This window comes from Lissotriton vulgaris, chromosome 10 (genome assembly GCF_964263255.1).
Source record: "Lissotriton vulgaris chromosome 10, aLisVul1.2, whole genome shotgun sequence".
Classification (NCBI taxonomy): Eukaryota; Metazoa; Chordata; class Amphibia; order Caudata; family Salamandridae; genus Lissotriton; species Lissotriton vulgaris.
Window position 1 is genome coordinate 267,627,462 of NC_141698.1, and position 18,723 is coordinate 267,646,184.

Consider the following 18,723-nt stretch of genomic DNA (forward strand, 5'->3'; position numbering starts at 1 on the left):
GCTGTGGTTAGCAGATATTATTCTTTCAAAACTTTGACAGGTTTTGTTGTACAAGAATACCTATTGCATAGGTTTTTCCCTCCCCTTTGTTTCTCTGATTATGGCTGCATGCTCAAGAGGTTGTTTACTTGGGATATTTTCTTCTAGTTAGGAAGTTTACATATGCCACCTGCTCTTTTGGAAGCCTTTCGGTATGCTGGTATGCATTACTTTTGACTTTTTCTCTGTATAGAAACCCCACAAATGGCATATGTCTGATACTGAAATTCAAAAGTATGTCAAAAGACTTTGTCCTTTTCTATGTCATCGTGGATGGCACTGTGCTAATCCTATGCTTAAAGACTTTGATAGAAAAACAGGCATTTGAGGTGAGCAGATCTAGAGTGTAGCTGGTGTTGAGAGTGCTCTAACAGGAGCTGCTTTCCACCTAAACTGAGAACTACCAAAAGTTCTCTCCTTCTTTTTTGCATAATCTGTGCGCCACTCTATGCCTGATAGGGTTTTGTTTTGACTTTTATTGGGTGCTCCCTTTTGTCTGGACAAAGCTATAGCTCTCTGAAGAGCTCTAATTAGAGCGAAACACTGTGTCAGGGGTTTCTTTTACTCATTTCAGGTTGGCTTGAGTTGGTATTTTACCAATTCATAGCTGTAATACTGTGCCTGGAGTGATGAATGTTTTTTTTTTCATTTTACAGCTCGGCAAGGACAGCACTGTGCTAATCCTATGCTTAAAGACTTTGCTGTAGAAATGGCAAAAGACTTTGTCCTTTTCTATCTCGGCATGGATGGCACTGTGCTAATCCTATGCTTAAAGACTTTGATAGAAAAACAGACATTTGAGATGAGCAGATCTAGAGTGTCGCTGGTGTTGAGAGTGCTCTAACAGGAGCTGCTTTCCACCTAAACTGAGAACTATCCAGAGTTCTCTCCTTTTTTGCATGATTTATGCGTCACTCTATGCCTGAAAGGGTTTTGTTTTGAGATATATATATATATATATATATATATCTCTATATCTCTATATCTCTATATCTCAACTACTCACGTGATTCTGTCCAAACAATACCCACTAGAAACAGACTACACATTTATTGTTTGGTTGCAAAAAACAGACTTTTCGTTTGTGCCATGTTTATTTCGTCCTTAAGCATGCATATTGTTATTGCAGCATTGTAGCATAAATAACTTGCACATGAAACATACATATTTAAAAATAAAATTAAATATGTAAAATACATGAACCAGAATTAATTTATCTGACAATGAGTCTGAGACAAAATGTGAATATATACATGTGTATAATGTTAAAACATTGCTATGTCAACTGTGTGGAATAAATATGTTAGTTTATAAAAGCTTTATTTTCCAGTTTTGCAATAAAGACATGACGTTAAAGATACAATGCAGTCGGATGGATCATCATTTGTGAAGGATTAACAAGACATATCAAATAAAAACAAGATACATAAAATATTAACGAAGAATAATGTGTCGGGACCAAAAATAATATACACATCCGAGAATAATTGCAGAAAATATAATGCACATGACATACAAGCAATTGCCTTGCAATTTGATCACAACTGCAGCGGAGATCTAACCCACGCCCTCTGGGGTAATGCCGGCCTGCACCTGAGAGTCATGCATTGCCTGACGCCTGGAGATATAGGGCCCCAAATGTCAATTGGCCTGGATGAGCGGGAAAGCAGGGTACTGAATTCCTCGCAATTCACATTGCAGAACGCAAGGCTATTCAACCAAGAGTGTAACGTGGGGGCGCTTTTGCTGCCCCACAACAGCGCAATCTCCCGTTTGGCCAAGAGGAAACCCAGCGCAGCCAGCTTGCGTACCTTCTTGGGGAAGTTCGCCACATATCCTAGAAGTGCGATCTCAGGGGTAGGAAGGAGTTGCATGGATAATATGTCCCCCAAAGTGGAATGGACGTTCAACCAATCCTGGTGGATCTTAGGGACAGGTCCAAGTGCGGTTCGCAAAGTCAGCAAAGGGCGCTAAACATTTCTGGCAATGGTGGGGCCTGGATTTGTCAATTCTGTGCGCGCTGGCGGGAGTGTAATACATCCGACAAAGGAATTTAAAAATGAGTAATTTATGTTGACTATTCAAAGAGACGACGCTTGTAGCCCTGCAGCAATGCTCCCACTGGACGTCTAGGATCGCCCCCCCCCCCCCTCCAAGCCTGCCTCCCAAGCAGCCCGGATCCCAGAGCCATCGAAGGGTTTAAGTGATCCACACAGCCTGTAAAGTTTGGATATTAGATGTGCACCGTCCGGATTCTGAATCAGAAGGGTGAGGGGAGGAATTCCAACCGGGGCTACAGGAAAGGACGTGAATCCGGCTCTCAGAACAGAGTGCACCCGAGTCAGGATAAATGTGTCCATAAAGGAACGCTCACTAAAGCGATCTTCTTCCGTCAGTGAAACGGCATGTCCGTCAGGGAACAAGTCCCCGAGCGTGTGTATATGAAATTTTACCAAAGTGCGCTTGGCCAGAGTTTCCCCGGTGATCGGAAGGAGAGAAGAATTAGGCAAGGCAGGGAAATATGAGGAATCCAGTCCCAAAAGTCTGCGCAGTCTGGTCCAAGCCCAGCACGTGGTGGAAACCGTCTGGACATCTCGGGGTGTCGAGGGAAACCAGAGGGAAGGAGTGTAAGAAGCTGTCGCGAAAGGACCAGATCGGCCAACGGCTTTAAATATTGGATGCGTACGTCTGGGTGGAACCAAGCATATGCGTAGCAACACTGCACAACTAAATAGTATAAATAAAAATCTGGGACACCAAGCCCACCTCTGTTCGGCGGCAAAGTCAGGATCTTCCAACTGACCCGGGGTGTCTTGTCCCCCCAAACCAGGCGCAGCAGTATGGAGCGAAGCTGCGAGAAAAAAGTCTTGGTGAGGGGGATGGGAATATTATTAAAATAGTACAAAAAGCGGGGCAGAACTACCATCTTGATAATGGCGATTCTACCTGCCATGGACAAAGGCAGTCTGAGCCATTTCGTGACCTGTGACTCCAACGATCCAATAGCGCTGCCATAATTAAGGCGGATTATCAAATTGGTGTCAAGATGTATGTGGACCCCGAGGCATTTGACTGAATCGTCACACCACTTTAACAGGAATTCGCACTGCCAGGGTGTGGTGCTAGCCGTAGGGGGGAAGATAACAGATTTATGCGAATTAATGTGAAGGGCGGAGAACTCACCAAACCGGATGATTTCCCGAATTAAGGGGGACAGATTGATTTGGGGCATTCGAACATATAGTACAGTGTCAACAGAGGGCCTGTACGGAATTGCAGACCACGCTGCAAGTGGTTTTCCTGGAATTGCCGAGCTAAGGGATCCATGGCCAAAATGAAAAGAAGAGGGGATAAAGGACAGCCCTGCCGTGTGCAGCGTGATAAAGGGAAAGGATCAGACAGTGTGCCGTTGATGCGAGGCTGGGCCGTGGGCTTAGTATATAATAGGGCAACTGTCGCGATAAAACACTCCGGCATGCCCATACGACGTATAATTGAGAGGAAAAAGAGCCATTTGAGAGAGTCGAACGCCTTTTCGGCTACGAGCAAAATAGCGGCAGCAGGGGTGGAGGGCTCAATTAGGTGTAATACTGTAAACAACGTCCGAAGATTAAGAGAGGTGGACCTGTGAGTAACGAAGCCCGACTGTACCGGGGATATAATGAATTCCATCAATAATGATCGTCTGATGGCTATGACTTTGGCCAGGATTTTATAATCCAGATTTAACAGGGATAGTGGTCTGTAAGAGCCACAGAGCATGGGGTCTTTCCCGGGTTTGGGTAATAAAATAAACACCGCTTCTCGAAATGTCGGGGGGAGGATACCCACTTCAAGAGCCTCGGCGTAAACTTCCACTAATCGTGGCACTAATATGTCTTTATATGCTTTATAAAAGTTGGCAGAGAAGCTGTCAAGACCAGGAGCCAAGGATGCTTGCAAGGCATCAATAGCCTCGACAATACTATCGGGGGTGATGGGAGCCAAAAGAAAGTCCTGCATGTACTGTTCCAGATAAACCAGGGCCACCTCAGATAAATAGGACTCTTGGTTGCTAGGGTCCCCGGATAGGCGAGAGGTGTAAAGGGATTTGTAATGGGAAAGAAACAAGATCGCAGACCTCGGGGTGGAATGTAAAGGGGTGCCATTGGGCCCAGCAATAGAAACTATATAAGTGGGGCCTCGAGGAGGGCACAATGTGTTTGCCAGGAGCCTACCCGGGCGCTCACCATCACCATACCGTCGTGCTACACAATGCTTATTAAGGAACGATAGCTCCCTAACAGCAGCGTCTCTAAATTCCACGCATAGTTCCAGCCTGCTTGTAGTCAAGGACTCATTGGGAGCGTCAAGCATCTTGCAATCAATAGCAGCAATATCTTTCTCGATACGGCCCAGAGTGGAGCGCAAATCGCGCAAGACACCACAGTGCTTCAATATACAGACCCGTCTGATATAGGCTTTGAAGCCTTCCCATAAGACCGCCCATGTGTCGACAGACTCGGCGTTCAAGTCAAAATAGTCTTCGATCGTCCGTCTAACCTCTTAGTTAAAAACAGGGTCCAGCAAGGCACGGCCAGGAAATCGCCACTGCCTCTCAAAGCCACCCGCCCGGGTAATGCGTAGCTGGAGGACCACCGGGGAGTGATCGTAGAGGGTGCGGGGAAGAGTCAGGACTGTCCCTATCCATCCTGCCACCCCAGGAGAAACCAGCCAATAGTCCATCCTCGTCCAGGTATTGTGGAACCCAGAATAATGAGTGAATGCAGGAAGTTGTAGATGTAATTCCACGTCGACTAAGGAGTATTGCGCACAAATCTCTCTGAGGGCCCGTCGGCTTGTGGTTTGGTGTCGGGGACGCAGCCGTGCTGTCCCTAGAATGGTTCATCAGAAGATTAAAGTCACCACTCATGATCAAAAGTCCGGTGTCAATGGAAAGGAGGCGAGTCAATAAGGAGTGAAAAAAGGAGGGGGAGTCAGTGTTCCGGCCATACACTCCCACCAGGGTAACCCTGTGTCCCATCAGCAGCCCAGATTGTTAAACAACGGCCATCCGGGTCCAGGTACGTGGTATAGTGTGCAAACTGAACTCTCTTGTGTATAAAAATAGAAACCCCACGAGGCATATCTACTATATTTGGAGAAAAATCTGTGGGGATCCCAGCCAGAAGCCATCGAAGCACCGTCCGTGCCAGACAAGTGTGTCTACTGCATAAAAAGGATATCTACCTTGTGCCGAGCTACGTAATTCAGAACCTGTCTGCGCTTCCTGTTGTTATTCAGGCCACGCACATTCCACGTTAATAGTGAGGGCCCGAAAGGACCGGGCACATTTCCTAATTGTGCCATCCCAACTGCATCAAAACTGTCTGAGCTGTGCATGCATGTATCACATTTCGTACAACAATCGGCATTGTCTGTAAACTGGAAGAACCATCGCTAAACAAAAAACAAACCCCCCCACCCAACCTCTTACACCCCAGGAAGAGGCAGACCCAAACATAGCGAACCATAAACCAAACCACAAAGGTATTCACCATGGAGCATGGCAACACCACGCCAGTCGGGCAAATCAGCGATCAAACATTGTACAAAGCAGTGTGCATGAGAAATGGAAAAAAACATCATTAATAAGACACGTTAAAGGAGCATATCCATATGAGCAACAATTAGCCAGTCTCGGGATGGCAGAAGAGATCCACGCTGGACTGCGACGCCTGCATTGATAGAGAAGTAGTTCTGGACCCCCCTGCTACACCGTTTAGATCTCTCCTGTAGTCTCAGAAGAACTGCTGAGCTTCATTTGGAGTGTCAAAAATCGGCGATCTGCCGTTAATGTCCACCTTAAGACGAGCTGGATACAACATGCCGTAGCGGAGCCCCAAGTTTTTAAGCATTGCCTTGATACTCTGAAACTTGCGCTGGCCTCCTGCACCATGATGGTGAAATCCGGAAAAAACAATAACCTGCTCCCCTGCCACTGGACCTCTCCCAGCTCACGAGCAGCGCGCAGGGCAGTGTCTCTATCCCGAAAGTTCATGAGCCTAGCGATGATGGGTCTAGGAGGTAAGCCAGGTCTGGGACGCGGGCCCAACGATCTATGGGGGCAGCCCGCTCGACCACGAAGCCCTGGGTAAAGGACTCTCTGCCAAAAAGATCGGAAAGTAGCTATTCCACAAATGAGTCCATGCGACCAGTTGCTGCCGTCTCCGGGACACCCAGAATGCGTATGTTGTTTCGGCGCCCCCTGGCCTCCAAATACTCGTTTTTAATGGCCACCTCTTTAAGAATCTTCTCCACCCGTTCCAGCCGCTTCAAAGAGGAGGAAGCCCCATCTTCGAGGTCCGATACTCTGGACTCCACCACATCCAGCCGACGGTCATGGCCCTGGATTTTCATGTTCATGTCGGCCAGTTTTCTGTCGAGATCGTCAAACCGGGCATCCAGAGCTTTGAACCCCGCTCTCATTTCAGCCAGCATGGCCAGGGGGGCCGAGCCGTCCGCTTCTGGAGGGAGTGTGGCTTCTGCGGCTTGATCAGTCGGGGCATCTGACGCAGCTCCCAGCGTCTTATCAAATTGGAGCTTGGTTTGTTTGGGGTCTTTTTTCACCATAGTCGCAAAACGGAGAGCGGGGATCGATGCGGCGCAGGCCCGCAGGTAAGTTGTTCAAAGGATCGCGTGGGGCGGACCAAGGAGGTGTAGCAAATCAGGGCAGGCGAGGCCAAGCGCGCAGAATTGTGAACTCAGAAGCCAGGTAGGAAACTCCGAGTGGGAGAGAGAGCGGGCTTGGTTGTAGCAACGATGAGGCCTATTGAGAGCAGGTGGCGGCGAGAGAAAGTGCAGACAACAGCCAACAAGTATGTCCAGAAGGGAGCAGAGATTGGTGAGCTACCCAAAAGCGAGCTTCACAGAGGTGCAATAGTAGCAGGCAGGCAGGGCAGGGGTCAATCACAGCGCAGAGGATGTGCAGTGTAACCAGGAGCCACAGGCCATAGAGGGTCCAAACATTACAGCAATCCGGAGACCAAGTCAGGGGTCCCAGGCAAGCACGTCATGGGGGAGCTTCAATGCGCCGGCCGCTGGGGTAGAGCCTTCCACATCCGCAGCGCCGGGGTGGCAGCACCAGGTTGCTACATGCCCAGACCAAACCGCCAGGTTGGGAGCGCTCACAGAGGAGCCCCACAAAAACAGGCTCACAAAGCCCAACGGTAACAGGGCACCCCCGGGGAGCCAAGGGGGGGAGCCCAGCCGCCACAATTCAGCCTCAAACACCCGACCCCCACCCAAAGCCCGGAACCCTCCCCCAAGCCCGCCTCCCAGAGCCGGCAGCCCAACTACTCCAGACCGTGGCTTCGAAGCGCGCAACAGGCCCAAAAAGGCCCGAGCCCCGCCCCAGCCGCCGGGACCGGACCGGAGAGGCAGCGGCCGAAGAGCAGGCAGCAGGAGGAAATCCGGGTAGGCAGCGGAGGGCGAATCGGCAAAAACTCAGGGCAGCTAGGGGTGCAGACTCACTGTGTCCCCGGCGGCGCCGCGCTCAGGCATAGCAGGACGCAGCAAGGTCCCGGTGTCTTCGGGGCTCCTCTCCTCCTCTGGCCTCCTATCGTGCCATACATGTCTCCGGGCCCTGGAGGACGGCGTCTGGGAGGGAAGAAGCACAGCTGCATCTAGTAAGGAGCGAGTTTGACCGCCCGACCGGCGGGGCTTCAGGCAGTTGCGGCCATCTTGGTCGCCTCCGTGGCCACGCCCCCAAATAAATATGTTAGTTGACTCCGACTTTAACAATTGTGCCAAAGTGATTCATATTGAAATTGCTACTGGTCCATAATACTTAATTAGGCCCTCTCATGTGACAGTCTAAAGCAAAATTAAAAACTACCTCACACTTTGTGTATTAGCAAGTGCTATCTTACGAATTAGTTTATTGTATATTGATCTAAGCAATGTTGTACTTCCACAGTGAAGTCCCACTTCTGTGATCGTTTATTGTTTATGAGTAGTCTGTTTTTATCTACTTTCTTTCTAGTAAAGTGATATCAGTGCAATAAGTGTTAAATTGCAAAAATTTGTGACAGTAATAGTATATATGGACTCACAATGCTTAGCACATGCATGTGCAAAACTTTCAAATCTTTGCTGTTGTTTACTTCTTTGTAATTTCACAATCAGTCTTTGCTGCTGGTATTTTCTATCTCTCCTCTCTGACTGTCTCCCGAAAAATTGTGTAAGTCCTCCTCAAGGTTTAACCTATTGGACATTCTAGTATCTAGATTCAATATTTATCGACATTCTAATTGTCTAAGGAGTGCTTCTCGGTTGCCTCCCTGCCTCAACCTAGGTATTGAGTCGATAACAAAATATTTGAGACAGCAGAGATTGTTGTTGTGATACTGCTTAAAGTGTCGGGCTACAGAGTAGGTTGGCAGAGTATGCTATGGCTCTCAGGTGTTGTAGGATTCTAACATGTACTTAAAGTTTAGTGCTACCGACAAATTCAATCTTGCAAGAGCATCCTAAGACATACACTGCATGATCAGTTTTGCATGTATAAAACCCATCTAGTTTTATTGGTTTGTCACTAAATGCAGTTTATATTGTGACATATTAACTCCAAAATGGCATGCTCTGCATGAGCAACATTTGAAGAACCCTTTCCTGGACTCGTTTGTATTACTTCAAGGCTGTTGTTCACTAATGCGTTACTCATGGATGGAGCTCTCCTAAATGTAATGGAAGGTTTTTCAGGAGAAACGGACCTATAGTAGGATCCTTTTGTATTATGGGGCATTGTTTGTTGAAAATGGTCCCTAACTGTTGTTCTTGTTTGTTGAATAGAACAATAAATCTAATATCTGAAAGAGACACGTTAGTGATAGATTCCTTACCTTAGAATATCCCCAGGCGTCAGACTGGATCCGGAAACTTTTGCGTAGCAGTACCCTTGCGCGTCGGTAGGCGTCGTCTGCGGCTCCACGTCCGTCGTCGGCGTTGTGGGCGCCGTGATGACATCATCGGAGTACTTAGACGCCGCCTCCGCGTGCTGACGTCAGTTCTTCTTTTTTCTGCGCCAGCCAGCGCAGATCTGGAAAAAGCAGTAACCCCATGTCGTGGAGTGAGTGTAGCGGGCCGGAAAAGCAGGCGAGGAGGCCGTATGTAGTGGGCAATATTTGGTCTTTATTCTGGATATACAGTATAGATAGTCCCAACAGGTCGAGGGTGTGGCACCAGGCGATGAACACAGAGGCGTCGCTTCTTCCTCTTCGTGATGTCCGCAGATGGTCCGGGTAGATTTCGATGACGGGGAGACTCCCAGGAGGACCGGAAGAGAGGAAAGAAACAAAGGACCGTTAGTCTGATCGAGTCGACAGAGAGACTCAACTGTACACCTTCACCCAGGTAGTGCAAGAACGGGGTCAGAAACGGACAGTGGGGAAAGGAAGGTACCGGGAATAAGGAACACAGGTTTGGGTAACAGAGAGGGTGCAGGGGTGGGGTGTGCGAGTAACGGAAGGGCTTTATACAGTGAGGTGCTATATACTTATAATACAGTGCAAGGGTAGTGAGACTATGCAGAGAGGGGGTTTATATACAGGGACTTTAACACGAACTCCTAGTGAGTAGGGATAAAGGAGGCAAAAGGCACTCACGCGGTCCGCCGTAACTCTCCAGTGAGTTACGGCCGCTCTCCAGCCACCTCCAAGGGACTCCACCACTCCTCTGTCCACACTTCTTCCTCGCACGTCTGGTCACCTTCTCCGTCTCCAGCCAGAGGGTCCTGCCACGAAACTCCGACAGCTTGTTGTGCTGAATCCGGGCTTTTATCCTGTGCTGACTCTGCCAGGGGGGCGGGACTTCCGGGGTCAGCTGGATATGGTTCCTCCCTTCCTGTTGCTCGGGTTGGCTCCTGTGGGAGAGAGAAGGGCGGGGTTTCGTTGGTGATGGAGGTTGCTCGGCGTCCTGTCTCGGTGCTGGCGTTTCGGTGAGGTAAACTCAGTCCCGGGGGTGTCGGACAAGGCATGATAGGGGGGATTGGGTCCTCAGATAGGGTTTTACGGGCCGTTCCATCACATCCCCTTCCCCTAGCTGTCCTTCTTGTAATGGGAGGAGAATGTGGATACCGGGACAGAAAATCCGCATTACCTTGATCGGAACCCTTTCTATGTTTGGTTTGAAAATGGAAGGGTTGGAGAGACAAAAACCACCGCAGGACCCGGTCATTCTGACCTTTGTTTCTAGCCATCCACTCCAAAGGGGCGTGATCTGTATAAAGTATGAAGTCTCTACCCTCAAGGTAATACCGAAGGCTTTCCACCGCCCACTTGATGGCTAAAGCTTCTTTTTCCACCACCGCATATTGTTTTTCCCGGGGGAAGAGTTTGCGGCTCACAAACAGAATGGGTCGTTCGTTTCCCAGGGCATCCTTCTGGGACAATACGGCTCCTAAGCCGTAGTCCGATGCATCTGTCTGTAGGATGAAAGGGACTGAGTAATTGGGGGGAACCAACACAGGACCCGACGTCAAGGCTTCTTTGAGGTCTGTAAAGGCATGCCAGGCTTCCGAGGAGGGATTTCTGAATTGTTCATCTGAGCGGTTTGTTTTTTTCAACAGGTCCGTGAGGGCTGCCGCTCTTTGAGAAAAGTTGGGCACAAAGCGCCGATAATACCCCAGGAGTCCTAGGAAGGCTCGGAGGTCTTTCTTTGTATGTGGAAACGGGAGGGATCGGATGGCTGCCGTTTTGCTCTCTTGGGGTCTGATCAGGCCGTCCCCCAGAAGAAACCCCAAGTATTTCACTGTTTTCGCGGCCAACGTGGTTTTGGCCGGGTTGATGGCAAATCCGTATGAGCCTAAGGAGCTGATAACACTGGAAAGGTGCTGCAGATGTTGGGGCCAGCTGTCGCTAAAGATGACGATGTCATCCAGATACGCGCCTGCGTAAGCTGTATGGGGTCTCAGGACTTGGTTCATGGCCCTTTGAAAGGTGGCGGGGGCGCCATGAAGTCCAAAGGGCATGACCAGGAATTGATATAACCCATCCGGGGTGGAAAAGGCAGTCTTTCTTCTATCTTGTTCCCGGAGGGGTATCTGCCAGTACCCCTTGCAGAGATCGAGTGTGGAAATGAATTTTGCTTGCCCTATTCTTTCGATCATTTCGTCCACCCTGGGTAAGGGGTAGGTGTCGAACTTGGAGACCTTGTTGACCTCCCGGAAGTCGATGCAGAAACGGACCGAGCCGTCAGGTTTCGGTACCAATACGATAGGGGAGTTCCACTCGCTGACTGAGGGTTCAATTATTCCCATTTGTTGCATGACTTCCACTTCCTGACGGATGACATCTCTACGGGCCTCTGGCACTCGATACGGCCTCAGGCGGACCACTTTCCCTGGTTCGGTTTCAATCCTATGTTCGGTGACCGTGGTTCGACCAGGGGAAGTCGAGAAGACGCTTTTCAGGGGTTCCAAGGTGTGGCGAAGTTCCTGAATTTGTACAGGGTTAAGGTCGGAATCGAGACAAGGGTCGAAAGGGAGGATGAGGTTCTTCTTGGTTCCCGACAGCACCGGACGGGGTCCTTCCCACTTTTTTAGCAGGTTAACATGAAAGATTTGAGTGGTGCCTCGGGTAGGGTCCAGTTCTATCTCGTACGTGACGGGTGTTACCTGCCGAAGGATGGGGTAGGGTCCTTGCCATTGTCCCAATAATTTTTGGTCGGACGAGGGCATCATAAGGAGCACTAGGTCGTTGACAGCAAAGACCCGACTGCGAGTGCCCTTGTCATATTGTCTCTTTTGGTTGTCCTGAGCGGTCACCAAGTTTTGTCTGACAATATCGCGAATCATAGACAGATGTGTCTTGAGGTTTTGCATATATTCTGGGAGTGGACGAGTCCGGTCCGGTTCAGCTTCCCAGGCTTCCTGGGCCATATCTAGGAGGGTACGGGGGGCTCGTCCGTACAGCAATTCATATGGGGAGTACCCCGTGCTGCTCTGAGGTTTACAACGGATCGCAAACAAGGCCAACGGAAGCATGTCTTCCCATCTCTTCGCTTCGAGGCCCAAGAGTTTTTTTAATGTTTGTTTCAACGTGGCGTTGTATCGTTCTACGAGCCCGTCTGTTTGCGGGTGATACGCAGAGGTCCGGATTTGCTTGATTCCTAACTCCGCACATACCCGTTTCATAAGGGCTGAAACGAATGGGGTGCCCTGGTCGGTGAGGATTTCCCGCGGGAAGCCAACCCGCGAAAACAAGGAGATCAGGGCTTTCGCTATTGCCTGTGTGGTAGGTTGGCGGAGGGGTATGGCCTCCGGGAAGCGGGTGGCGTAGTCTACTATGACCAAGGCATAGCGACACCCGCTACGGGAGGGCAAGAGGGGACCGATTATGTCCATCCCAATGCGACTGAAGGGAACATCTATGACAGGGAGGGGTTGTAACGGGACACGGGGTGGTCTGTGTCGACTGTTCTTTTGGCATATGATGCATTCGCGGCAGTAAGTCTTGATCCTTTGATACACCCCCGGCCAATAGAACTTCTCCAAGATGGCTTGGCTGGTTTTCTCGTCCCCGAAATGACCCCCCAAAAGGTGACTATGTGCCAGAAAAAGGACTTTGTCTTGAAAGGGGCCGGGAACAAGCAACTGAGCATTCTGTTGGGGCCCCCCTTTTCGATATAACAACCCGTTTTTCTTAATGAAGTAAGGACCTACTTGTAAGGGGTCCTCGTGATCAAGTGCTTTTCCCCACGCCTCCTGTAGCAGAGGATCTTCTCGTTGGGCGGCCCTGAACTCTTGGTCGGTCTGCCAGGGGTGTTCGTCAATAATGGCAGGATAAGCGCTGAGGTGTTCTTTCTTTTCTCTTCTCTTTTGACTCCTCGGTTTGTGGGGTTTGGGTTCGGGTACTTGATCGGGACACTCGGGATAGGGTGCCTCTTTCCACCACTGAGTTAGGGAGTCGGAAGTCTTTTGTAAGAGCATTGGAAGTCCCGGATAATCACTCCCTAAAATAGCTTGTTCCGGTAATGCGGGCACAAGGCCCACGGTGAGAGAGGTCCCGGGATCTTGGGAATGTTGGACTCGTACCTGAGTGGTGGGATATTGTTTAGTGTCTCCATGCACACATTGTATGGCTACCACCCCAGTAGGTTTGCTTAGAGGCTGGACAAGGTCTTGGGGTCGTAGAACACTCTGTCGACATCCAGTATCGGCGAGAGCCCTCAGTGGCTGACCATTTATGGACACTGGACAATAGAACGGCGGTGGCGTGTAACCGGGAGGGTTGCACAGGTAGTTCCTGACGAAACCGACCTCCATCGGTTCCTCCTTCTGGGGACACATCCGTGCAATGTGTCCGAACCCACCACAGGAATAACACTGGGGTCCGGGAGTCGGGGTTCGGAACACTACGGGGGAGGGAAACAGCGGTGGTGGTTCAGGTCGACGGCCTTGGGGAGGCCGGGTTGGGCGAGTGGACGTAGCAGGCAGGGGCCTGTGGGGGTGGTCGTCTTTGCCCCGCTGAAGTTCTTGTGCCCTGCTATATGCAGACGCTATCTCTATAGCGGTCTCAAGGGTGAGTCGGGAGTGCTGCCTCACCCAGCGTTGGGTAGCCGGGTGCAAGGAATTAAGGAACTGTTCCAGATAGATCTTCTCCAGAATATTCTCCTTGGTAGAGGTTTCGGGTCTCAACCATCGGTTGGCGAGATCGCGGATCCGAAAGGAGAGTGCTCTCGGATTCTCTTGGGGCTGTTCCCTGGCCTGACGAAGTTTCACCCTGTAAGTATCATCATCAATGCCCAGGCGTTCTAGGATGCACCTTTTAATGTCAGCATAGGGAGTGTTGCCCTGGATATTGGCCTGTTGGTAGGCCGCTTGGAGGTCACCGGTGAGGAGTGGACCCAAATACTGTCCCCACCGATCAGCAGGCCAGTTGGCGGCTTGAGCTATCCTCTCAAAGTTTGTGAAAAAATAGTCCGGATCTTCTCCAGGGACATATTTCTGAAGAACGACAGAGGGAAGAGAGGTCATCGGTCTTTGTTGGCCCAGGGCGTCTGCTAGCTTTGTCATGGTATCTTCATGGGTCGCCCCCTGGCCTTTCAGAACATCGTGGAGCTGACCTCTGTCGTCTTCGGCAGTCTTCATGAACTGCTCCATAAGTTTCCCGAATTGTTCTTGGGACTCTGCCATCTTCTTTATTACGGCCTCCATACCTCCAGCAGATCCCACTTCTGACACCAAATGTCGTGGAGTGAGTGTAGCGGGCCGGAAAAGCAGGCGAGGAGGCCGTATGTAGTGGGCAATATTTGGTCTTTATTCTGGATATACAGTATAGATAGTCCCAACAGGTCGAGGGTGTGGCACCAGGCGATGAACACAGAGGCGTCGCTTCTTCCTCTTCGTGATGTCCGCAGATGGTCCGGGTAGATTTCGATGACGGGGAGACTCCCAGGAGGACCGGAAGAGAGGAAAGAAACAAAGGACCGTTAGTCTGATCGAGTCGACAGAGAGACTCAACTGTACACCTTCACCCAGGTAGTGCAAGAACGGGGTCAGAAACGGACAGTGGGGAAAGGAAGGTACCGGGAATAAGGAACACAGGTTTGGGTAACAGAGAGGGTGCAGGGGTGGGGTGTGCGAGTAACGGAAGGGCTTTATACAGTGAGGTGCTATATACTTATAATACAGTGCAAGGGTAGTGAGACTATGCAGAGAGGGGGTTTATATACAGGGACTTTAACACGAACTCCTAGTGAGTAGGGATAAAGGAGGCAAAAGGCACTCACGCGGTCCGCCGTAACTCTCCAGTGAGTTACGGCCGCTCTCCAGCCACCTCCAAGGGACTCCACCACTCCTCTGTCCACACTTCTTCCTCGCACGTCTGGTCACCTTCTCCGTCTCCAGCCAGAGGGTCCTGCCACGAAACTCCGACAGCTTGTTGTGCTGAATCCGGGCTTTTATCCTGTGCTGACTCTGCCAGGGGGGCGGGACTTCCGGGGTCAGCTGGATATGGTTCCTCCCTTCCTGTTGCTCGGGTTGGCTCCTGTGGGAGAGAGAAGGGCGGGGTTTCGTTGGTGATGGAGGTTGCTCGGCGTCCTGTCTCGGTGCTGGCGTTTCGGTGAGGTAAACTCAGTCCCGGGGGTGTCGGACAAGGCATGATAGGGGGGATTGGGTCCTCAGATAGGGTTTTACGGGCCGTTCCATCACACCCCAGTCAATTTTTTACTAACTTTTTGAGATCATTTTTGATCCTTCTCGAAGTCTTGCGACTCCGATCGGTGCCGTAGGGATGCCTGGTTTCAAGCACTGCGAAGATTGCGACCGCATGATGTCGGCCACGGATCCTCACCACCTGTGCCTAATTTGTCTAGGCGTCGACCACGACGACAAGGCCTGCTCCGACTGCCGGGCCCTCTCTTCGAAAGCCAGGCGGGAGCGGTCCCGCAGGCGTCTCGAACTCCGGCAGTCGGCCCCGCGCCGCGTGTGGTCCCGGTCCAAGTCCCACGGGAGGTCGAGGGACAGGTTCTATCCGGTGTGGGCTAGATACCACCGACTCACTGGGCAGAGCAATGTCAACGACGGTGGCGGTGAGACGCCACGCCTGGCTGAGGTCCGCCAACTTTTCGGCAGATGTCCAGAACACTCTGATGGACATGCCGTTCGATGGCCGTCGCCTTTTTGGCGACAAGGCAGACTCCAGGGCTACGGCCAAGTCCTTGGGCCTCTCGGCCCCGCGCCAGCAAACGGGTGCCTTTCGCTCCTTTCGTGACCAAGGAAGGGGCGCCCCCACACGTGCCGCCAGCCACTCGCCACAGACTAACATCCAGCGCGGTGGCGGCCGTGGAAATCGCCGTGGAGGCGGTCGGGAACAACGCCGAGGTCAGTCCACACCTTCCCCCGCAGCATCCACCTCTAAACCCTCCTAGTTCGTGCTTTCCGGCCCATGTGACGGCAGTGGGGGGCAGGGTTCGCCATCACCACTCTCACTGGCGCATTGTCACTTCGGACAAGTGGGTGCTGCAGATCGTCCGGAGGGGCTATCCCTCCCCTTCGAGACAACCCCTCAAGCCATGCCACCACAACACCACCGCATATCGGGGGATCACTTGCGGCTTCTGCAGGAGGAAGTTTCGGCCCTCTTGGCCAAAGGGGCCATCAAGCGCATTCCTGGGCCAGAAGTAGGACGTCGTTGCTACTCCCACTACTTTATGGTGCCCAAGAAGGGCAAAGGGGGCCTACGCCCTATCCTGGACCTACGGAACGTTAACGGCTTCCTCCGGAAGGAGAAGTTCAAGATGCTGACTCTGGCTCAGGTCTTAGCTGCTCTGGACCCAGGAGACTGGATGGTAGCATTGGACTTGCAGGACGCGTATTTTCACATCCCCGTCCTGCCGGCCCACCGGCGTTACCTGCGGTTCACGGTAGGCCACGAGCACTTTCAGTTTACCGTGCTCCCCTTCGGCCTTACAAGCGCCCCACGGGTGTTCACGAAGGTGATGGCGGTGGTCGCAGCTCATCTGCGCAGGTTAGGGGTTTCAGTCTTCCCCTACCTCGACGACTGGTTGTTGAAGGCGGGCTCGCCCCAGACAGTTGTCAACCACCTCCAGACAACAGCAGACCTCTTGCACCAGCTGGGGTTCTCCATCAATGTGCCGAAGTCACACCTGTGCCCCTCTCAGAAGCTCCATTTCATCGGAGCGGTTCTCGACTCGGCGCAGTTTCGGGTTTACCCACCTGAACAGCGGGTTTGGGATATACAGGCTCTGATTCCAATCTTCCAGCCTTTATCCCGTTTCGGTCAGGTTGACGCTGCGGCTTCTGGGGCTGATGGCTTCCTGCATCCTTCTGGTGCATCACGCCCGGTGGTGGATGCGGGCTCTGCAGTGGGACCTGAAGTTTCAGTGGGCCCAGCATCAGGGCAACCTGTCCGACCATGTCCTGATCTCGGAGGGCACTGCGAGACAGCTGCAGTGGTGGCTCACGGACCGTGATTGGGTCAGCGGCAGATCCCTCTCCCTTCCCCAACCGGAGCACGTAGTTGTGAAGGTCGCGTCCCTCCAGGGCTGGGGAGGCCACATGGGAGAGGCGGAGATCAGAGGCCTCTGGTCTCCGGCGGAGTCCCGGCTCCATATCAACCTTTTGGAGCTGCGGGCGATTCGTCTAGCACTGAAGGCATTCCTCCCCTCTATCCGAGGGAGTGTAGTGCAGGTGTTCACGGACAACACCACCGCCGTGTGGTACTGCAACAAACAGGGCGGGGTGGGGTCGTGGACCCTCTGCCAGGAGGCTCTGCGCCTCTGGCAATGGCTGGAACATCAGGGCGTGACTCTGGTGGTTCAACACCTGGCAGGTTCTCTGAACGCCAGGGCGGACGAACTCAGCCGCCGGTGCATGATGGATCACGAATGGCGTCTGAACTCGGACGTGGCGTAAGGTCTCTTTCTGCAGTGGGGAGAGCCTCAGTTAGATCTATTCGCCTCCGAAGAGAACGCGCAATGTCATCAGTTCTGCGCGTTGGAATTTCCAAGGCGGCACTCGCTCGGAGACGCTTTTCGTCGCGAGTGGAGTTGCGGTCTGTTGTACGCCTTTCCGCCTATACCACTTCTGCCCAGAGTGCTGAAGAAGATCAGGCGCGACCGGGCACAAGTCATCCTTGTGGCTCCGGACTGGGCACGAAGGTATTGGTATCTCGAGCTACTCAGTATGTCAGTCGATCCCCCGGTTCGTCTGCCTCTTCAGGAGGACCTTCTGTCGCAGCAGCAGGGGACGGTCCTCCACCCGGACCTGTCCAGTTTCCACCTCCATGCTTGGAGATTGAGCGGCGACAGTTGAGGCCATTTGACTTGCCTCCTGAAGTCTGTAACATCATTCTGGCAGCCAGGCGTCCCTCCACAAAGTCGGTATATGCCTGCAGGTGGAACAGGTTTGTGGCATGGTGCACAGCAAAGGCTGTGGATCCCCTCAATGCCCCTTTTTCTGAGGTTCTTCTCTTTCTTCTTTCTCTTGCCCAGCAGGGCTTTGCTCTGGGCACTATCAAGGGCTACCTTTCTGCTCTTTCAGCTTTTTTGAGGCTACCTGATCAACCTTCTTTGTTCAAGTCCCCTATCGTTAATCGATTCCTGAAAGGCATCACACATAATTTCCCTCCTGTTCCTTTTGTGATGCCTCAGTGGGACTTGAACTTGGTTCTAACTTTTCTGATGTGCGCTCCCTTTGAGCCACTTCACAACTGTCCTCTTCGCCTTCTCACTTTGAAGACTGCCTTCCTGGTAGCCATCACCTCTGCCAGGAGAGTGAGTGAGCTCCAGGCTCTATCTTGTAAACCTCCTTTTCTTTCAGTCCATCCGGACAAGGTTGTGTTACAGAGAAGGCCCTCGTTCCTACCCAAGGTAGTCACAGCCTTCCATATTGGGCAGTCTATCACCTTGCCCACCTTCTTTCCGCCTCCGCATCCCTCGAGAGAGGAAGAGAGGCTCTACCGTCTGGACCAAAACGTGTGCTCTCGTTCTATTTGGATCGCACACGCCAGTTCCGGGTGGATGACCAACTCTTTGTTGGTTACGTGGGCGCTAAGAAGGCGAAAGCGGTGCACAAGCGGACCATCTCGCGGTGGATCATCTTGTGTATCCAGGCGTGTTACTCCTTGGCTAAGAAGGAACCCCCTGTGGGGCTAAGGGCTCATTCCACTCGAGCCACAGCGA

The 18,723-nt window shown here is 51.8% G+C and overlaps 2 protein-coding genes across 2 annotated transcripts in view; one reads left to right on the top strand and one right to left on the bottom strand.

Moving 5' to 3' along the window:
* The window catches only part of LOC147685096 (uncharacterized), a 1,199,247-nt gene that overhangs the window by 601,986 nt on the left and 578,538 nt on the right, over positions 1-18,723 (top strand). The window lies entirely within an intron of this gene.
* LOC147685097 (uncharacterized) lies at positions 8,615-14,603 on the bottom strand. The gene is made up of 2 exons (XM_086942280.1): positions 12,834-14,603; positions 8,615-8,756 (listed from the first exon to the last, which is right to left on the bottom strand). The coding sequence occupies exons 1-2, from the start codon at positions 14,231-14,233 to the stop codon at positions 8,615-8,617; spliced, it is 1,542 nt and encodes a 513-aa protein (XP_086798406.1). The 5' UTR covers positions 14,234-14,603.